The sequence below is a fragment of the Coregonus clupeaformis genome, chromosome 29, assembly GCF_020615455.1.
Source record: "Coregonus clupeaformis isolate EN_2021a chromosome 29, ASM2061545v1, whole genome shotgun sequence".
In the NCBI taxonomy this organism is placed as follows: domain Eukaryota; kingdom Metazoa; phylum Chordata; class Actinopteri; order Salmoniformes; family Salmonidae; genus Coregonus; species Coregonus clupeaformis.
In genome coordinates this window covers 29,018,900-29,041,339 of record NC_059220.1, presented here as the reverse complement: position 1 = coordinate 29,041,339, position 22,440 = coordinate 29,018,900, and the positions used below count along the sequence as shown (strand labels likewise).

Below are 22,440 nucleotides of genomic sequence, written 5' to 3'. Positions count from 1 at the left end.
TCTTCTGGGTTTTTTAAATAAGAGGGTTAAAATTTTGTAAGCCTCTAGACTTCTGATCCTTAGTAATGGTTATGCCTAAATATGTAAGTGCTTCTTTCACTGGAATACCATAATATGACGGTGCCACACAATCTTTGACAGCCATGAGTTCACATTTATTAATGTTAAGACATAGACCAGATGCTTTGGAAAATGATTTTATCACATTGATCGGTATGGGAATCTGACTTGCGTCTTTCAGAAAAAAGTGTAGAAGAACCTGTTGTTCTCATCCAACTTGTTGGTCTCGTCATCATCATCGATGCTTCCGTTCTGCTGCGAAGGAGGAGCCCTGTCGCGCACTGTATCTTGGGGTTTTGTTAGCACGTCGAAGACAGCACTGTGAGCAAGTCTTTCTCCAGACTCCACCATCACCCGCTTTTACATCTTTCTCAACTAATAACATGGACGCGGGGTTCTTCCGCGTAAGATATTGAAATATTTACTATTAGTCGTTAAATGGTGTTCAAAATGTATAATATATTCGTTTGGGTTTGTAAATATGTGCCATTGTAGATGGACGAGCTCGTGCGCCATTCCGCTGCAATGAGAAGCTAATGTAAAGATGGCGGCTGCGTTAGCTAGCAAGTTATCGTTATCTAGCTAGCTAACCTAGCTATAGATATGTTGGATTGAAGCAAGCCGATAAATTTGGCGTATTTGTTCCCATTTTCATTACTGATGTAGTTACAGGTGATAACTACAAAAATGTTTTATCTAATATAATACTTGGTTGCAAAATGGGTTTGTATAATTCTAGCCATACTACGGTACAGAGTCAGGCTGAGCATGTCTACTCGTACTCGGGCCTTATCGCACAATATCTAGATTAGTATTAGCTAATTACATAAACCGACGTATATTCTCCATAACAAGTGTTCATATTAGGGACTTAGTTTCTACATAATGTTTGACACCTATACAATTAAATTATGTTTCTGATGTCGGCTATCTAACGTTATGTGCCACTTTGTGACGTAGTTAACGTTAGCTAATGAATGCTCAACTCTGTCCTCTTATATCGAGGCGGAATTGAGTATTGCTGGTCGTGCGATTTACTGCACACAACATTGAGTCACCATCAGTAGATACTTGTAAGAATGTAAATTCTGAAATCGCTTACCTGTCCCTATCAATGTTTGGCCGGTACAACTGCTGTCCTTCCGTGGGGTGCTAAAATTAATACTTTTAATAAAACATTTATAAAATACAATTACCGACTTTTCCCTAATTTGTTGCTCAACTCAGCGCAAATGCGCATGTTCCAGTTGAGCAACACAAATGAGGGAAAAGTCGGTGGTTGTATTAAATAAAATATTTAATTAAAAGTACGAATTTCAGCACCCGCTTATGGACTGCAGTTGTACAGGCCAAACATTGATAGGGACAGGTACAGGAAAGCCTATTGACCGATGGTGACTCAATGAGTACGGTTACATGCACACAATAATGCGATTATTGTGGATAGTCAGATTTAATATAGTAGTTTGATTAAAACGTTGACATTCTTTGCAGGAATAACGGGTTTCCCTAATAATCATTTTTACATGGATACATCTAAAATCAGGCTACCTGATCGCACTCTCTTATAAATGCAGGAAATTGCCAATCAAAATAAACGTTCTGTCACAGCGTCCTTGTTATTTTTGGGAAGTATATTTGATTCTTAGTTTGGACATATAAAGTTTGTATGTGGAAACTATTTCTAAGACTCATACATTGTTGTTACGAACTCCCTTCACTCGCGCTAAAGAGAGAGGCTTGCACTACTGGTGCTGGGCACATGCGCAGATCAAATGCACAGCTAGAACGCTGATTTAAGGTATCCCAATCATTTGAAAGAGTGCTCAGAAAACCAGGTGTTTAAATCGGTGTATGCTTACTTCGATTTTGGCCATATGTGGATTAAGATAAGCAGAGTAAGATGTTTACATGACTATTGCATAATCTGCCTACTGTCATAATCAGTTTGATATTGAATTATTCCTTTGCATGTAAACTTAGCTCAATGTTGGTGCTAGCAAATATCCCGACCGGTTATCAATACTCGACTCGCCTCGATATAAGAGAACAGAGTTCAGCGTTCCTCAGCTAAGCAAACGTTGGTGTCTGCGGAAGGGACAAGTACAAACAATAAAGAACAAACATTTATTGTGATAGTTGATACAGATGTTATATAAACTAATTTTGTACTTGTTTCATACAGGGCACAAGTGCAGAACAGGACAATCGCTTCAGCAACAAGCAGAAGAAACTTCTAAAGCAACTGAAATTTGCAGAATGTCTGGAAAAGAAGGTATGATAAACAACAAACTAGCATCAAAGCACATCTTCTAATTGAATTGAAATGCCCCCACAAGTAAATATGGTAAAATAATGGCGTAACAGAATGGCACCGGAGGAGATGGCTGCCGTTTTATGGGCTCCTAACCATTTGTGCTATTGTGTGTTTTTTCGTACATAATGTTTCTGCCACCGTCTCTTATGACCGAAAAGAGCTTCTGGATATCAGGACAGCGATTATTCACCTCGTATTGGACAAATATTTTTTCTTTAACGAGTCGGACGCGAAGGATTTTCTGCAGACACCCGACAAGGCCCAAATCCCTGTCATTCGCATGTGAAAGAGATGGAGATGTCGGGGTGCCTTGTAAGGATCCGACGGCGAGTGTGTAATCTGCCTCTACCATCAGTTTGTATGGATAAGAGCGTCTGCTAAATGACTTAAATGTGGCGCACAATTGGTCCAGGGTAGGGGAGGGAATGGCCGGCAGGGATGTAGGTCGGTAACTGTAAGCCGCTCTGGATAAGAGCGTCTGCTAAATGACTAAAATGTCAATGTAATGTAAATCTGTCCTATTAGCCAACGTACAATAATTGGATAAAAAAATAGACTTAACTAAGATCGTGGATATCCTACCAACGGGACATTAAAAATATAATAATATCTTATGTTTCACCGATGGATAACATACAGCTGGCGGGATATACGCTGTGTCGGCAAGCTGGAACAGCTGCCTCCGGTAAGACAAGGGGTGGCGGTCTGTATATATTTGTAAACAACAGTTGGTGCATGAAATCTAATATTAAGGAAGTCTCAAGGTTTTGCTCACCTGAGGTAGAGTATCTCATGGTAAGCTGTAGACCACACTATTTACCAAGAGTGTATTCATCTATATTTTTCGTAGCTGTCTATTTACCACCACAAACCGATGCTGGCACTAAGACTGCAGTCAATGAGCTGTATAAGGCCATAAGCAAACAGGAAAACGCTCATCCAGAGGCGGCACTCCTAGTGGCCGGGGACTTTAATGCAGGGAATGTAAATCAGTTTGACCTAATTTCTACCAGCATGTTAAATGTGCAACCAGAGGAAAATAAACTCTAGACCACCTTTACTCCACACACAGAGACGCGTACAAAGCTCTCCCTCGCCCTCCATTTGGCAAATCTGACCATAACTCTGTCCTCCTGATTCTTGCGGACAAGCAAAAACTAAAGCAGGAAGCACCATTTGACTTGGTCAATAAAGAAGTTGTCAGATGACGCAGATGCTAAGCTACGGGACTGTTTTGCTAGCACAGACTGGAATATGTTCCGGGATTCTTCCGATAGCATTGAGGAGTACACCACATCAGTCACTGGCTTCATCAAAGGGTAGAGCTGCCGCTTTCAAGGAGCAGCACTCTAAACCGGACGCTTTAAAGAAATCCCGCTATGCCCTCCGACGAACCATCAAACAGGCAAAGCGTCATTACAGGACTAAGATTGAATCATACTACACCGGCTCCGACGCTCATCGGATGTGGCAGGGCTTGCAAACGATTGCAGACTACAAAGGGAAGCACAGCTGCGAGCTGCCCAGTGACATGAGCCTACCAGGCGAGCTAAATTATTTATATGTTCGCTTCGAGGCAAGCAACGCTGAAGCATGCATGAGAGCATCAGCTGTTCCGGATGACTGTGTGATCACGCTCTCCGTAGCCGATGTGAGTAAGACCTTTAAACAGGTCAACATTCACAAGGCCGCAGGGCCAGACGGATTACCAGGAAGTGTACTCCGAGCATGCGCTGACCAACTGGCAAGTGTCTTCACTGACATTTTCAACCTGTCCCTGACTGAGTCTGTAATACCAACATGTTTCAAGCAGACCACCGTAGTCCCTGTGCCCAGGAACACTAAGGTAACCTGCCTAAATGACTACCGAACCGTAGCACTCACGTCTGTAGCCATGAAGTGCTTTGAAAGGCAACACCATTATCTCAGAAACCCGCCCCGACAGATCCACGGATGATTCAATCTCTATTGCACTCCACACTACCCTTTCCCACCTGGACAAGAGGAACACCTACGTGAGAATGCTGTTCATTGACTATAGCTCAGCGTTCAACACCATAGTGCCCGCAAAGCTCATCACTAAGCTAAGGACCCTGGGACTAAACACCTCCCTCTGCAACTGGATCCCGGACTTCCTGACGGGCTGCCCCAAGGTGATAAGGGTAGGTAACAACATCTGCCACGCTGATCCTCAACACGGGGGACCCTCAGGGCTGCGTGCTCAGTCCTCTCCTGTACTCCCTGTTCACCCATGACTGCATGGCCAGGCACGACTCCAACACCATCAAGTTTGCTGACTACACAACAGTGGTAGGCCTGATCACCGACAACAATGAGACAGCCTATAGGGAGGAGGTCAGAGACCTGGCCGTGTGGCGCCAGGATAACAATCTCTCCCTCAACGTGATCAAGACAAAGGAGATGATTGTGGACTACAGGAAAAGGACAGAGCACGCCCCCATTCTCATCGACGGGGCTGTAGTGTAGCAGGTTGAGAGCTTCAAGTTCCTTGGTGTCCACATCACCAACAAACTATCATGATCCAAACACACCAAGACCGTCGTGAAGCGGGCATGACAAAGCCTATTCCCCCTCAGGAGACTGAAAAGATTTGACATGGGTCCTCAGATCCTCAAAAGGTTCTACAGCTGCACCATCGAGAGCATCGTGACTGGTTGCATCACTGCCTGGTATGGCAACTGCTCGGCCTCCGACCGCAAGGCACTACAGAGGGTAGTGTGTACGGCCCAGTACATCACTGGGGCCAAGCTTCCTGCCATCCAGTACCTCTATACCAGGCGGTGTCAGAGGAAGGCCCTAAAAATTGCCAGACTCCAGCCACCCTAGTCATAGACTGTTCTCTCTGCTGCTGCACGGCTTCTTAACAGCTTCTACCCCGAAGCCATAAGACTCCTGAACAGCTAATCAAATGGCTACCCGGGCTATTTGCATTGTTCCCCCCCTCTTTTACACTGCTGCTACTCTGTTTATCTATGCATAGTCACTTTAACTCTACCTACATGTACATATTACCTTAATTACCTCGACTAACCTGTGCCCCTGCACATTGACTCTGTACCGGTACCCCCTGTATATAGCCTCACTATTGTTATTTTACTGCTGCTCTTTAACTATTTGTTACTTTTTATTTCTTATTTTTTTATTAAATGTTTTTTAGTTTTTTTTATGGTATTCTTTCTTAAAATTGCATTGTTGGTTAAGGGCTTGTAAGTAAGAATTTCGCTAAGGTCTACACATGTTGTATTCGTCGCATGTGACAAATAAAATTGGATTTAATAGGCATAACTTCTGTATTGCCTAATTTGGTTTAAAGGGATACTTCAGGATTTTGGCAATTAAGCCCTTTATCTACTTCCCCAGAGTCAGATGAACTCATCGATGCCATTTTTAGGTCTCTGTGTGCAGTTTGAAGGAAGTTGCTAAATAGTGCTAGTGCAATTGCTAACTAGCGTTAGCGCAATGACTGGAAGTCTATGGTATCATGCTAACATACCCATAGACTTCCAGTCATTGCGCTAATGCTAGTTAGTTATTGGCTCACGAAACTACCTCAAACTTCCTTCATACTGGACACAGAGATATAAAAATGGAATCCAGAAGTTCATCTGACTCTGGAGAAGTAGATAAAGGGCCTCATTGCCAAAATCTCTACGTATCCCTTTAAGTGTGCAATGGGTTGAAGTTAGGAATGTGTTTGAACTTCTTCCTGATTCTTCCTCCCCTAGGTGGATATGACCAAGGTGAACCTGGAGGTCGTCAAACCTTGGATCACTCAGCGAGTGACTGAGGTCCTGGGGTTCGAGGATGACGTCGTCATAGAATTTATATTTAACCAGCTGGAAGAAAAGGTAATACTATTGACTCCAATTCCTCCCTGTTCTTGTAATTCAGATGTGATTTATATTAACTTAATATAAGGCAAAGAGGTTTATTTAACAGAAAGTGTATTGATAAGAAGGGACACAATATAAATGCAGATGGGGCAAGCGCGACCACCGGTGTCCAGTATACATCATTTTTGAATGACCCAACGTTTTTGCTGTGATATGTGACGAAGTGCCTTTGTGCCACAGTTTTCTAATGATGATGTGATTTATGATTCAAAAGGCCTGAACCAATATGGATGTTATACCTTGCATCAGAAGTATAGCACCAACACCTTATTAGCTCTCTGCTGAGCCCAAAGTGTCACTGAGCCCAACTCTCCCTGATGCAGTGTGTGGTTTGAGGTGAGTTATGGTCAGGGATCAACATGCTAGTGATAGAAACACTTGGATAATGCCATGCCATTTTCTCCATATACTTTTGAATTGCACCACTAGTTTTTCTTTATCTCCTCTGTATCCTGTCTTTGGAGGGTGCTAAAATTGACAGAATACAGTTGAACTGTTAGGCTATTGATTCTCATTTAATTAGTTTAGACAAAAATTACATCAGTAGTATCTTCAATCTGGGCTGTGGCAAAACTGTGCTTTAAACATTATTACCAAGCCCACTAAGTGATTTTGGTGAATATTACCATGCACATGGACGCTGTTCTGCATAAATAAGTTACATCAGTGTACTAGTTGTCCAAGGTTTCCTTCCAGTTTGTTACATTTCATTTCCCCCTCCTTGAAATTGCCCTCAATTTGGAAAATCCAATCTCATGGGTAAAATTATACTCATGCGTTCTACCACTCATACCACATTTCCCCCCGCTTAACTAGCATTTGGCCTATAAAACATGACTTCTAGGGGAAATTAGATTTAATAAACTGGATGAAACCTCAGATATAGAAAAAGGAAATGTTCAAGGTTATTGATAGCCTTATAGTTAATCAACAACTGTTTTTTAATGAACAAATGTATGACTCCCAACAACCCTAGGATGCTTTATATTCATACAAAGGTGTTACTGGAATCCTGTAAGTTATCTTACTATCTGTTTTAGTGAACCTAGCCTAATACTGGGAGGGAAAATACATTCAGCAACCGCATACCATATCATTTCTGTGCTGTTATCTTTTGGAGGTGGGTTTTAAGCTAAATGCTTTAACAGCACAGCAATGATAAGAAAAGTCCTTATTCATCATTATTTGTGAGCTAACGGGGTATCTAACTTTTTAATTCTTGACCTACATGTTGAAATAAAACCCCTTTCAAATGTTTTGTGCACTCATTATTGCTTGTTCGTCTCTTACAATTTAGATAAATGATATAACAATAAACTCAAGGTGGTTGAGTCTCAAGCAGTAGGGCGGCGGAAGCAAGCCAAGGGAGCGTCTCTTTCTGCAGGAGACTCGGGCGCTCCATACCCACTGATCCTGCGGGACACGCTGAAGACACCGGGACTGTACTTGCAGTGTTGGGTTTTGATGCACTCTGTTTTGTGGATATCTGTTAATCTCTCAAAGAGTAGACTTGGGAGACAGAGAACAACAGGGCAGGGAAACTAGTGGGGGGACTGGCAGGGAAAGATATCTGGTCAGTTATTTTCCATCATGATTGATGAAAATATTAGTGATGGATGGGAGATTTATTCATCAGAATATTTTATGATGGGTAACTCTGCCTTAATGCATGTAGTGGGGGTGCTTATACATGGATGATGTACTAGTTTTGTCTCCCCTCAGCTATTCTCAGTTTCAGGTTTAAATTACCTAACTAATGGGGTGGTGAGAGAGAATTTGAATTGCACCATTTTATCACAGCCTCAACAGAACAAAGGTTAGGTTGCAATGAAGCAGTCTGTGTTGGGGCCCAGGGGTCATACTGTAGCTATTGTCTTTTGTTATGAAGATGGCTGCTATTATTTAGCAGGCAGGTATAGCTTAGTGAGGAAACAAAGGGGGAGGCAGTCGCTGAGCGAGACCCCCCCCACCCCCTTTCACTCTTGTGAGTTCTCCCTCCATGTTAAATTGGTGTGTTGTCTTTCTCTCCCCCTTGGTGTGTGTGTTGCAGCACCCGGACAGTAAGATGATGCAGATCAACCTGACGGGCTTCCTGAATGGGAAGAATGCCAGAGAGTTCATGAGGGACCTGTGGCCTCTGCTGCTCAGCGCTCAGGACAACATCGCCGGTATCCCCTCCGCCTTCCTAGAGCAGAAAAAAGAGGAGATCAAACAGAGACAGGTAAGCAACCAGACACAATCTCACAATCACCACATTGTCAGGCACATGTATTTGTACTAGGGCTGAATGATTGGGACAAATTGTCATTTTCTTTTTGCTAGATATTGACATTTTCTAACACTTGTGAAAACTTGGTAATTCCACCAGACATGGTTAAAACAAGTGTCAGGGTAGAGAACATCACTTCTAAAATGAGATCATATTTATTAATACGTACTGTGCTAACTAAACACAAAACCAAATGAAACATATTTTCCATCATTGTTATACTTATGATAATAGATAGGATCATTACACCTACATATTAACATTAATTTTAAACATGAGCATCAAAATAAAGTGTGCTTTAAGTGCAGCACTTATTCATTAATTAACATGATTTCCAATTTTACCATTAAATAAATAATGAACTTAAATAACATAAGTTAATTATTTATTCAGGCAGCCGTAGGCTGCATATTGAATAGGAAGGAAGCTTATGGTTGTGTAATTATGTATAAGTAGGATTAATCATTATTATAATTGAAATTATAAGTCGAAGTGCCTTAACATGTAGCCTATCGATTGCAATGTGTAGCCTGTGTCCAAAACATTTGGAGTCTGGTTCAGTCATTCTACGCGATGGCCTTGACAACGTGTGCGCCGTTATCGTTATGCACACTTGCTGCTCCTCATTCAGTCCCCAGGCGGCTAAAGCTTCTTACATAATAAACATAATATGCCATTTAGCAGACGCTTTTATCCAAAGCGACTTACAGTCATGCGTGCATACATTTTTTGTGTATGGTGGTCCCGGGGATCGAACCCACTACCTTGACGTTACAAGCGCCGTGCTCTACCAGCTGAGCTACAGAGCGATGTTTTGTCCCGTGTGATCTCCGGGGAAGTAGCCTATGATGTTTGCAAGCAAAGACCTTAAGTTGAAACTCCTTTTCAAGAAAGTGTACTGTCAAACGAATGTAGGGCTCAGTTCAACTACGAATGGTCTGTTGTAATCGCATAATAATCAACATGTGTGCGCTCTGTTTCAACTTCTCGCTTCAAATTGTTATACAGTGTTGGGATGGAGACTTGGGAGAAATATGTACGAGATGGAATCTTGTATCTCCTGTCCAGCTTGTTAATCACCTTGAAGCCGTCTTTGCTGACTGTAAATAGGAATCATGTCTTTGTCTATGAGATAGCCTCAGTAATTTATATCACCTATGGGGCTGCGGCAGGGTTTCCGTTAACCGGTTAATGCCGGCTTTTGGCCTATAAAAAAAATGAAAAGCCAATAAATACAACTGTTGCCGTCCAAATTGTCTGGCAGAAATAAAAAAAATCCATTGCAAAATAATGCTTTTTATTCGTTGATGGAAATACCAGTCGATGTGCTCCAACTTCAAAGGCAAATAAATCGTCAAGCTCCTTGGAAATTACTGTCTGGCTCAGGCTGACCTATTTTACTGTCTTTCTATTATTACTCACGCAAAAGACGTGAGGTCTTCATGAGGGACTTCAGCTTAATGTACCCTGAAAAATTGTGTTGATTATCCCTGTTTCCGTTGTGCCCGCCGAGAGGGGATTCTTTCTCCAAAACAGAGTAAAGACGTCCTCAAGATCGCTCCTTCTTGAGAACAAAGTAACGAGGCTCTTGTGCGTCGCAAACTGCTCCGAGGAGTTGCACACTTTTAACTTCCCAACAGCAGCGGCTCACTTTGAGCAGGCCAAGGTCTGCTGCAAACGCAAGTAAATTATAGCGAAATTATTTTTGTCAGGCCTGGTCCTAGCAGTTCTGCTGCCGCCCTAGGCAAAATGAACATATGCTGCCTTTGTCATGTATAGTATGAAGATTTGGTAATTATGTGTATCATGCACTATTGGTGCATTTTAGTTGAGCTTATTCAGTTGCACTTGGAAACTAAACATGGTTGCCAACTATTCACATCGGAGTTACAATGTTGCAATCACTAGGCAGCCAACTGCCTATAGTCGAAAACAGAGTTATCAATAAGCCACGTATATCACACATGACACGAGCCATGACCCCATGATAGTTCAAATTACAATAAAAATAACATTAACAGCAGCCAGTAGAACTAAAAAGAGTGAGGTAATTTGAGCTTTGGAAACGAGTGCTTTTATAAATGCATGGTGCGGGCCTCGTTTCAGCCTTAACTAATGTTTATTTCCGTATCAAATTTGATAGTCCAACATCAGTTTTATAATTTCTTCATTTTGTGGCTGCCTCGAGTGACCTCTTTCCACTGCTGTGGTGCTGAATCGCACCGGTAGTGAGGCGGGCCGGCCCGGTCATGGCTAGACGGGATCCAGCTTTTGTCAAATTAATGTCAAAAGTAGATTTTTTTAGCTAACCCTTTTCCTAATTCTCCTAACCTGCTACATTCAGCTAACCTGCTACTAAAAGTCAAGTCTGACGTTCATTTGACGAAAGCTGGATCTCTTCTAGCCGTGACCGACCGGCCCTGGTGTTCGTAGACAGACATGTTTTGTTATTTATTAGGCCTAAATAAAATGGTCATGCCTAGGCTAAATTAAATTAGAGGCCTAGATTGTATTTGAAAACAGCTGTTTTATTTGTTAGTTAACATTTTCATACAAGTAAACTATAGGACAGGTCATTCGCAAATTATATTATACAAATATATTTTGAGGTTGTTTTATTACTGTGCAGGCGACTTGTTCTTCTAGGCTAAATGTTTTTTAAAAATATTAATTTAGGATTTATAGCAGGGATGAAGATGCAACGGGCTATGTTTTGCTTTTCAATAAAACCTGTCATTTTGTTATAAGAACATCGTTCTACTTTATTTTATTACACCTTTACAGGATCATTTCCATTCTGTTAAGATGAATTACAATAATCTAAATGTGATTTTGAGCACCGTGGGTGGACGCCCTAATGCTTTAAGCACCCAATGCATGGATGTCCGGTAAATTTAAAATGTTGCGATTTGCATTGTCCGGTGCCAAATTTTACTAGCGTAAACCCTGGTCTGCAGGATGTTTTTTCGTTAGTGCTAGCAGCACGCATGTTTCCAACACACTTTGGAGGTGAAGCCCTTTCTCTCCTCACCAGCATCTAACTGCGCTCTAAGCGGGGACGCTTGTGATTGACCAGCGTGTGCATGCTATGCAGCGAGTGAGAGCAAGCTTGTGATTGGTCAGCATCCTCTGTGCATGTAGAGCGTGAATGAACGGAGTATAGTGCATCTCATTGGAGGAGGCACCATAGTCTAGTTTTTGTTGCATTAACGGAGTGTCAAATAAAGAAAATCGCAGCCTCTTGCGATATGGATGTTGCACATGTCAATATTGCAATTTTGATCTGAATTTGATTAATCGTGCAGCCCTAATTTGTACAGTGTTTTACTGCTTTGGCCTCGCATGCTGTTGTCTGTTGCAGATTGAGCAAGATAAGCTTGCCTCTCTGAAGAAGATTGATGATGAGAAGAAGGAAAAGGAAAACAAAGAAAACCGAGAAAGGGAGAGCCCCAGAAGGTAAGCGAGAATCGCGTTAAATAAAATCCCTTGGAAGTCGACCTCAATCAAAATGTTAAAAGATAGTTAATATGGCATTGGCTCTTATGTTGTTGTGGTGCAGGAGGAAGTCAAGGTCACAGTCTCCACGGCGACGATCTCCAGTGAAGAGGGAGAGGAAGCGCAGTCACTCCCGCTCCCCGAGGCGTAAGCCCAGTCCCAGCAGCTCCCCTCCACCACCAGCTCCAGCTGTCACCCTGGTCAGTGTTACCCTGCCCCAGAGCACTGAGGAGCCCCAGCCTGAGCCAGACACCTCAGAGAGCGCCATACCTGAGCCAGTCATTCAGGAGGCCTCCTCCACCAGGTAAGGGAAAGGTTTGCAATATGCAGGGAAGCGATTTGTCCTGATTTGTTGATTCAATTTCTGACATCAAAATGAAATCTAATTTGTGGCATGTTTTCATTTCCCAGTGATGTGGTGAAGCCGGACACTGTGGTTGTGGTACCTGACTCTGTGACGGATGTCAAAGAACCCTCCCCAGATAAGGCTCCCAAAAAGGAGAGGCCCAAGCCCAGGGAAAGGGAGAAGGATGGCAGGAGAGATAGGCCCCGCCACCGCTCTCGCTCCCATTCCCGCTCCCGCAGACGACCCAGATCACGCTCCAGATCTTACTCCCCCCGGCGGAGGCCGAGCCCCAGGAGACGGATGTCCCCTCGTCGTAGGAGCCCCCCCAGACGTGGCCCCCCAGGCCCCAGACACAGGCGCAGTCGCTCCCCGATCCGCAGGTGAGTGGAGGGCCACAGAAGTGTAGCTGAGTTCAGAAGTGCCTGTCACTGAAGCTGTCATTAACAGCCCTTTGGGATTAACTAGCTACCTTACCAAACAGCATGTGATCCTGAGTTGTGGTTGATTTGTGCTCTCTCCCCTAGGCGGCGCTCTCGCTCCCCATCATCCTCTGGGAGCAGCTCCACGTCTCGCTCACCTCATAAGAAGGCAATGAAGAGAACGTCGACCACACCACCCAGGAAACAGCCCCGCGGCCATGCAGCTGACCCCTCCCTCAGCCCCTCCAGGAGAAGAGCCCCCAATGGCAGCCCCTCTGGGAAGACACAACGCTCTGCCTCCCCTCGGGCCAGAAAGGGCCGGGCCTCAGCCTCCCCATCCAGATCAGCTGGTATGTTAGCTCTACTTACTTTTCTCCATTCCATTATGAACAAAAATATAAACGCAACAAGTATAGTGTTGGTCACATTTTTCATGGGCTGAAATAAAAGATCCCTGAATTTTTCCATACGCACAAAAAGCTTATTTAACATTTTGTGCACAAATTACTTTACATCGCTGTTAGTGAGCGTTTCTCCTTTGCCAAGATAATCCATCCACCTGACAACTGTGGCATATCAGGAAGATGATTAAACAGCATTGTCATTACACAGCTGCACCTTGTGCTGAGGACAATAAAAGGCCACTCTAAAATGTGCAGTTTTTTACATTTGTCATTTAGCAGATGCTCTTATCCAGAGCGACTTACAAATTGGTTTGTCACACAACACAATTCCACAGATGTTTAAAGTGTTGAGGGAGCCTGCAATTGGCATGCTGACTGCCAAAATCTCCACCAGAGCTGTTGCCAGAGAATTGAATGTTCATTTCTCTACCATAAGTCGCCTCACACGTCGTTTTAGAGAATTTGGCAGTACGTCCAACCAGCCTCAAAACTGCAGCCCACGTGTGACCACGCCAGCCCAGGACCTCCACATCCGGCTTCTGCATAAGCTGTCAGAAACCGTCTCAGGGAAGCTCATCTGCGTACTCGTTGTTCTCACCAGGGTCTTGACCTGACTGCAGTTCGGCGTCGTAACCGACTTCAGTGGGCAAATGCTCACCTTCGATGGCTACTGGCATGCTGGAGAAGTGTGCTCTTCACGGATTAATCCCGGTTTCAACTGTACCGGACAGATGGCAAACGGCGTGTAAGGCGTTGTCTGGGCGAGTGGTTTGCTGATGTCAACGTTGTGAACAGAGTGCCCCATTGTGGGGTTATGGTATGGGCAGGCATAAGCTACGGGCAACGAACACAATTGCATTTTATCAATGGCAATTTCAATGCACAGAGATAGATACCACGACGAGATCCGCGTTAGGAAGAGGGTGGGAAAGTAGATCCTATTACATTTACATTTTAGTCATTTAGCAGACGCTCTTATCCAGAGCGACTTACAGTTAGTGAGTGCATACATTTTCATACTGGCCCCCCGTGGGAAACGAACCCACATCCCTGGTATTGCAAGCGCCATGCTCTACCAACTAGTTACATAGGTCCCCTGTAGCTCCAAGTCTGGGCACCCCTGCTATACGTGCTTGTTTTGTCACACAAACTGAAATTAGGCGAGCTATTCACATTTTAGCAACCAGGAAATGACTGAGCGATTTCTGCATAGTGCAGCTTTAAACAGAAAATCTACTCAAACTGTCTTTTGGTATTTTTTAATTAGTCCACTGTTGATACAGTCCCAAATGTTTTGCATGTCAGCAGTCAAGTTTTCAAGATACTGGAATTGGATATTGGCATTTTGCATTATCATGATGTGGCCGGTGACACATTTTATTCTTAAGTCCAATAACTTGACTGCTGACATGCAAAACATTTTAGGACTGTATCAACAGTGGTCTGTAGTGAACTCAGCCCTATGTAACTTCCTCACCTTTACATACACCCTTCCTCTAAAAGAGCATCCAGGAATGTCTAAACAATCAGTGACCTGGAAACTATTTACATTACTTCATCTCAAATCCTAGGCAGGCCTCATTTCAGAAGTGGAACACTTTGAGAGGCCTTACTGGCAGGCCTTGACTAATGGAAACTGCTGAATCATAAACCTCTTTTCAGGCTGCAGCAAACATCCTCTTCAAGCATGATTTATCACTCTTACTACTAGTGTTATACAAGCATTTATATTTGTGAATGAGTATTCTTGCTGGAAATATTCTGGCACCTAAAACATCTTTTTGCTTTTCAGGTTCAAAGAAGAAACCAGGAACGAGGAACGATTCACCGTCTCCTGTTCCAAAACCCAGGCAGTCCGAGGCATCAGAGTCAGGTGAGTCTGCCTTCTAGTGCCTGTCTTTGTGTGTCGTTCTGGTGTGATGCACCGTGGGTGTGGGTGGATGTTTGTGTTTAGCTGTTTTCTCTAGCACTGAACGGAGACTCACTGCTTTGCGTTTCAGAGGGGGCTACAGCAGATTCTGTGCAGCAGCGACGTCAGTATCGCAGGCAGAATCGGGAAACGTCTTCAGGTTACAAGCGTTTTTTATTTTGTGTTCCCCACCTCAGCCCATCTTTTTTTCTAACCCACTGTGTCCGTCTCGTCTTGCACCCTCGTCTCGTGGATCTTGAAGCTGTGCCTTAATCCCCATCCACATGTTGCTACTGGGAAATGACGTGTACTGTCTTCTTTCGGATTGGTAACAGAGGCTGGATCATCATCCTCCTCGGAGGATGAGGGGTCCAAGAGGCCGGGCGGCGGGCCAGTGGCGAGGAATGGGGATGTCAGGAGGAGGCGCAGTCACTCCCCCTCCTCCCCCAGGAGACGACACAGGGACGGCTCCCCCAGGTCAGCTACAGACAGTTCTCTCATGCAGTCATGATTATAGATTTTGGACGTTTTGCCTATACCAACAAGACACACACACACTGTCCCACATCATGCATTCCTCATGTAAATCTTTGTTTTCCCTCTACAGAAAAAGACGCTCCCCTTCCCCTGGAGGACGCAGATCTCCCCCAAGACGTCGCAGATCTCCCTCTCCTCCTCCTAGGCGCAGGTAAAAGCCTTATGCCTCTTCTTTCTTTGGGGGGGGGAATTCCCTCATTACTGAGAATTCTCCAGAATTCAGTGCACCACACCTGAGATTCAAAGAATAACTTGTCTCATATGTCCTCTTTGTTTCCCCAGGTCTCCCTCTCCACTGCCTCGCAGACGCTCCCCCTCCCCCAGACGGTACTCTCCCCCCATCCAGCGGCGATACAGCCCCACTCCCCAGGGCCCACAGAAAAGAAGGCTGTCAGGGTCTCCCTCTCCCAAACGCCTATCCCCGGTGCCCAAGCGCCGTCCCTCCAGGTCCCCTAAACGCAGGAGTCCCCCTCCCCAAAAGAGACGTACACCTCCCTCATCCACCTCTCCCCCCAGACACAGGAAGAGCCCCATGCTCCCATCCAACCGACCAGGCCGGGACACTCGCTCCCCCCCTCCTGCTCACAGTAACCGCCTGTCCCCTTCCCCTGCCAACCGTGGCCGAGCCAGTCCTCAAGGGCGCTTTGACACCTCTCCACCTGGCCAGAGGCGCCAGGCGTCCCCCTCACACAGCAACAGGGCAATCCGCAGGGTGTCCCGGACACCAGAGCCCCGCAAGAACCAGAGGTAAGCAGGCTCTAATTGGTCTTATTAAAGCAAAAGCTTCTGCTGCACAACAATAACTCACACCACTATTTTTAGATGTACACTGAGTGTACAAAACATTAGGAACACCTTTCTAATATTGAGCTGCAGCCCCTTTTGTCCTCAGAACAGAGTCAATCGTTGGGGCATGGACTCTACAAGGTGTTGAAAGCATTCCACAGGGATGCTGGCCCATGTTGACTCTAATGCTTCCCACAGTTGTCAAGTTGGCTTGGATGTCGTTTGGTTGATGTATCATTCTTGATACACATGGGAAACTGTTGAGCGTGAAAAACCCAGCAGCGTTGCAGTTCTTGACACACTCAAACCGATGCGCCACACCTACCATACCCAGTTCAAAGGCACTTAAATCGTTTCTTGCCCATTCACCCTCTGAATGGCACACATACACAGTCTATGTCTCAATTGTCTCAAGGCTTAAAAATCCTTATTTAACTTGTCTCCTCTCCATCTACACTGATTTTGAAGTGGATTTAACAAGTGACATCAAAAAGGATCGTGGCTTTCACCTGGTCAGTCTGTCATGGAAAGAGCAGGTCTTCCTAATGTTTTGTACACTCAGTGTATATTACAGATATATCACACCTTTTCTCTCCGGTTTCTCCCTGTCAGAGCCTCTAAGAGCCCCCAGCCGATGAGGAGAGCGTCATCAAGGTCACCATCTGGTTCCCCTAAACCAGGAGCCCTGAAGCGGCCAGCCGCAGGGTCCCCCTCTCCAGGCCGCTCAGCCAGTGGATCGCCATCTGCACCGCCAGCTAAAAAGGCCAGCAGCGGTTCTGGTAGCCCTTCTCCAAACAAGGTGAGTTTAAAGCTGCTATCTGTTAATAGTACGACGTGAGATGAAATATTCGTTTTTTGACTCAACTAAATGGCTAGATAGGGGAGTGTTCTCCTGTGAGTAAAAGCTGGCGTGTGTTGTGTTTCTGGGCACCAATACCATGATAACTTGGTGGAAGACTGAAGTAGTTTAACCAATGAAGTTCATAATGCCCTCTGCTTGGCCCAACTCACTAAATGCAAATTAAATACTTAGTCACTTAGTCACTCGTGGTATTGCTTTGTCATCCCCATCTCAGAATTCTGACACCGAGGCTGGAGGAAAGAAAAACAAGAAGAAGAAGAAGGAAAAGAAACACAAGAAGGAGAAGAAACATAAGAAGCACAAGAAACACAAGAAGGAGAAGAGTGATGTGCCGGTTGCTGTTGGGGACGACCAGGAGAACCTGGGGATGGAGGGGGACGCAGACTCCAACCCAAAAAAGGTGAAGTCTACTCTTCTGATTTACTGAGGGGTTTTAGCCTGCTTCACATCATCTCCGCCACTGCGCCTAGCATCTAAGCGTTGCATCTATTTCATTCAAGATAAACAAAGTTAGACAAGGTTGTAGAAGTTGACTGGTGCACCATCATTTATTGCATGTCATCAGCTAATGTATTCCTTTATGGGGCGGCAGGTAGCTTAGTGGTTAAGAGCGTTGTGCCAGTAACCGAGAGGTCGCTGGTTCTAATCCCCGAGCCGACTAGGTGAAAAATCTGTCGATGTGCCCTTGAGCAAGGCACTTAACCCTAATTGCTCCTGTAAGTCGCTCTGGATAAGAGCGTCTGCTAAATGACTAAAATGTAAAATTATATTACTATGATGAAGCATGCTGCAGCATCTTACCACCTAACTTGCAACGTAACCGAAATATGATATAATTAATGCTACCTTTCCTTAAGGAATCAGACAGTGAAGTAGAAGAGTGTCTCGACGACCTGGAGAAGCACCTGAGAGAGAAGGCACTGCGTTCCATGAGGAAAGCTGGAAAGCTGTCCCCTCCACTGTCCTGAGAAGCCCGGTCACTCCCCTCCCTCTTCTTCCTCCTCCGTTTTCCTCCTTTCCTAATTTTCCATTCCCTTTGTTTAGAATTTTTCGTTAACCTTGTTCAGCTTTAGAATGTACAAATTGTTTATTCTTTAGTTTGTTTTCTTTTACAGGTTTGGTAATCTATTGAAAGATGGTTTTTATCAAGAGCTTGATATGTCATGTGAGATCTCCCAATTAATATTATTATTTTAAAATATTTTACCCAAAGTGTGTTATTGCTTATATCCAAACTGTAAGTGTCTTTGTTGGACCCCTCAATTTTCAAGATAAGATCAGGGATGGGAACGGTATAATTATGAAGCTTGCATTGTACAAGTCTCTCATACTACAACATACAAAAGATTTAACTTTGGGAATTTAGGATTGCATGTGCAGCTAGCGCGTCTGCTCTGATGTGCATGAAACGGACTGTAAACAAAAGCAAATACACAGATCAAAGCTGTCATTTTTCCCCTTTTGTCAGCGGGCATTGTATGGTATTGCTATGCTGTGTGCTCTCTAAAATGGGGAACGAATCCGAACAGTCTGTTTTTCCATTATTTTTGTTATGTAATAGAGGTGTTTGGCCTTGCAGTAAATTCTGGCTCTGAAAAAGTCCAAGTTTAAAAATAACTGGATTTTTCATGAGGATTCTAACTTTCTCTGACCTCATCAGAGAGCCGGGGTTTGATTTCCCACATGGGTTGATATGCAGTCATACTTTGAGTTCACACTGATCCACTCTTTTGCATTGAGCTATTCATTTTTGTGGGACTGCTATTTGACTTGTATTTAAAAACTCCTGCTTTTGTCATCCTTTCAGAATTAAATGATTTTTTTATATTAAAACTCTAAAGTGATTATGTTGTATATTGTAAATTCATGGATATGGCCTGTCCTAGAAAACAGGGTTGGCCACTTGGACAAGATTAGTATGAGATGAAAGGCGAGTTCCTAATGAGTTCAGGAAGCCAAGCTAGAGCTCTGAGACTTAACGTCAGATGTTTTGATCAAGAGAGACCTTTAGAAAATATGCATGTTTTCTCTAACACTAAACATACAAATATGTATTTTACAGTTATAAGGAAGGTGAACTCTTAGTGGTTTTATAATTTGATTATGCTATATTTAAAAAGCATGTCATTTCAAGCCTTATTCATAGTTTTGTTGAATAGGAAATACATAAAATATTAAATTTTAATATTTGTATCATATGTGCTGTGTACTTGAGCTTGTGTCCTCAAAAGTGACTACACCTCAGCAATTTATAACTATTTTTACCAGAAAGGTGAGATTTTAACCTTGGAGCATTACTAGTTAATGTTTATGGTCCTCTCGTGATAAATCATTACTTTCGTGGATTGTGTAGATTACATTTTAGATTAAGAGGTTAAAATTATATATTTTTTACATGAAAGTTAGAATTGTGCAGCATAAAATTGTAATAGGGGTACCGAGTGCTGTGCATTGCAAATAATCCTGCACCAAACTAAGGCCATAGTGTGTATTAGTAATGACACCCTGGACAGTGACTGCTGTTCCCTTGGTTTGTTCTTTATTGTCCTGTCTTTGTTGGGATGCCTGATCGGTCTATGGGAGCAGCTGCTCTAGATTACTGGGGAGTCCTAGGCAGAAAGCACATTCAAGCAAGGCTGAGGGGCAGATGCATTGAATGGTTTTACAATCAGCACTATGTAGGCAAACGGGATGGGCACACCATGTCATAGTAGACCTATTAGGCATCTTGGCCAAACTGCTTGTCCTGTCCAACACATTTTTATAAATGGTACAGTACTTTTATCACAGTTTCACAATGCCATGCTGTACTAGTTCAACTCGATTGAAAGCTATCTACTGTAGAAAGCCTGATTACTTGATAGTGCCATTTTCTCTCATCTGCCAGGGCTATGACTCATGTGACCTTAATACACATTTAAAAAATATACAGTAAACAGACAAAAAAAGTCCATCCTGAAGTTGTTGATATAATGTACTAGATGTGAGTCTTGTAAGGTTTTACAGTACCTAAACAAACTATTCTCTTATGGTTAATGCTTTTGTTGTAACACCTGCTCCAGAGGAGGGCTGACACAGGCAGTGTGAGAACATTGAGCAAGCTGCTGCTACACCAGCATTGTTGCCAAGGGGAGTTGAGCCAGCTACCCAGTCTCTTATAGGTTATCAATAAAATGTCACGTCACGTCACTGGCCACCTCCGATAGGGTTCTAACTGCAGACATATCTCAGGTCCCTCTATACTGCCACCTACTGGTCTCTCAGGCCCATCTCTCAGGCAGGCGTGTTGCCAACTTAGCGACATTTAGCGAGTTTTCAGGCCCCTCTAGCGACACATTTTCAAAAAAGCGACTAGCGACAAATCTAGCGACTTTTTCTGGTGTTATTGTCGACTTTTGGAGACTGACGTGAAAGCACGTATCGTTCTTACTCTTCTCAACGAGCAGCGGGTGCTGCCGTGGGCCCCATCCCCGTCCCCACCCTGTTCAACGAATCCAGTAAATGTGGGGGAGTTAAGATGGAGTGTCGCCTGGTTAATGTACAAAAGCAGAAGGCTCTCTTCCATTTCCCCTGAAAACCGGTATCTTTCTACCCCGCTGAGGGTGTTTCGGGCCTAACACAAGGAGCAGATAATTTTTTTCTGTTTATCACAGAGAGGATAGCGTCCAAACGACTGACAACTCACGCTATGAACAGTACACAGTGTCCTTCGCCCTCGCTTGGCGAGCACTGTTATCCCGCAGTCCTGTTAACGTTACGGCGAAGGAAGTGGCTAGCTAGGACACTGCCTGCCGAGTACTGTTTTCTTGCAGTTCTGTTAACGTTACATCTGCTATCCAACACAACAGATTACATTTCAAGCAATAAAAGTTGCACATTAATTATACTACAATGATAGTTTAAACGAAAAACTAACCATTTTATTTCCCTTTTGACCCACATTTTAATCGCATAGACAATCAGGGAAAATCCAGAATATCAAAGTGTCAGTTAAACACAAGCATTAAGATCCCTGCAACAAAGTGTACAAGCTGTAATACCACAGATAGAACAATGAGATTAAAAAAGATTTTTAAAAGATTTGGTAATACTATGCTAACATTCATCCCGCCATTTTCATTCAACACTGAAAACTCATCCCACCAGTAGGTGGTAGTATAGTAAAATCATTGAGGGATCCTGGCATTGGAGAGGGGCCTGAGAGATTATGTCTGCAGTTAGACTCAATTGACTTTAGATATACATATTGGGAATAATGGACAGCACTATGACTATTGCAATAATATTTTATGTATATTCAATACAAGAGCAGGAGGTCATTAGGTAATGTGTTCTGTTTGAAGGGAAAGTGTGCATATCTCCATGCAATTATCAGACCATGCATACACAGTACCCACAACTTCTAGTTGATCAAATGTATTGCAAAAAAATTGGGGGACATGGAGGTGTTTGATGAACGGGAATTATAATAGTAGGCTAATAAAAACAACATAGGCCTGATGATGCCTTTGCCGTTGGTAAGGAGATCACATAGCAGCATATCGCCTATATATTTATTTTAATTGACTATACACTGAGTGTACAAAACATTAGTAACACCTTCCTAATATTGAGTTGCACCTCTTTTTGCCCTCAGAACAGCCTCAATTTGTCGAGCATGGACTCTACAAGGTGTTAAAAGCGTTCCACTGGGATGCTGGCCCATGTTGACTCCAATGCTTCCCACCGTTTTTTAAAAAGTTTTTATTTTATTGATGTAGTTCTGTCCTTGATCTGTTCTTGTCTATTAATGTTATGTATTATGTAATGCTTCATGTTTTGTGTGGACCCCAGGAAGAGTAGCTGCTGCTTTTGCAACAGCTAATGGGGATCCTAATAAAATAAAATAAAAATACCAATACCAAAATGTGCGGCCAGTGTTTGGCACTGGCTATATGCATGCCTTTTTTGTTTAAAGAAAAAGTCGCTGCAAAATATTTAAACATTCTGCCCACACCTCTACAGAAAGGGTACAAATGTTGCCATTGCGCTTTCTTTTAGAAACGTCATGGCCCAGTTCCAACATCTCCAAATCATACAATAAATGAGGGCGTTTTTGTTACCATAAAAGGTGACTGGAGGG

General features: G+C 43.5%; 1 protein-coding gene across 4 annotated transcripts; it reads left to right on the top strand.

Moving 5' to 3' along the window:
• Nucleotides 1-348: 348 nt before the first annotated feature.
• LOC121545005 (serine/arginine repetitive matrix protein 1-like) lies at nt 349-19,162 on the top strand. Of its 4 annotated transcripts, none has more exons than XM_045209150.1 (16): nt 349-464; nt 2,246-2,335; nt 6,124-6,246; nt 8,342-8,512; nt 11,922-12,016; nt 12,120-12,359; nt 12,467-12,781; nt 12,926-13,170; nt 15,017-15,097; nt 15,225-15,293; nt 15,469-15,610; nt 15,741-15,821; nt 15,953-16,417; nt 17,069-17,255; nt 17,533-17,717; nt 18,181-19,162. In XM_045209150.1, the coding sequence occupies exons 1-16, from the start codon at nt 444-446 to the stop codon at nt 18,284-18,286; spliced, it is 2,616 nt and encodes an 871-aa protein (XP_045065085.1). In that variant the 5' UTR covers nt 349-443; the 3' UTR covers nt 18,287-19,162. The 4 variants fall into 4 exon arrangements, with proteins under 4 accessions (XP_045065085.1, XP_041711256.1, XP_045065086.1 ...); XM_041855322.2 differs by having other exon boundaries at nt 17,533-17,718; nt 18,176-19,162; XM_045209151.1 differs by lacking the exons at nt 349-464; nt 2,246-2,335 and having other exon boundaries at nt 6,506-8,512; nt 17,533-17,718; nt 18,176-19,162.
• The last annotated feature ends 3,278 nt before the right edge of the window (nt 19,163-22,440 follow it).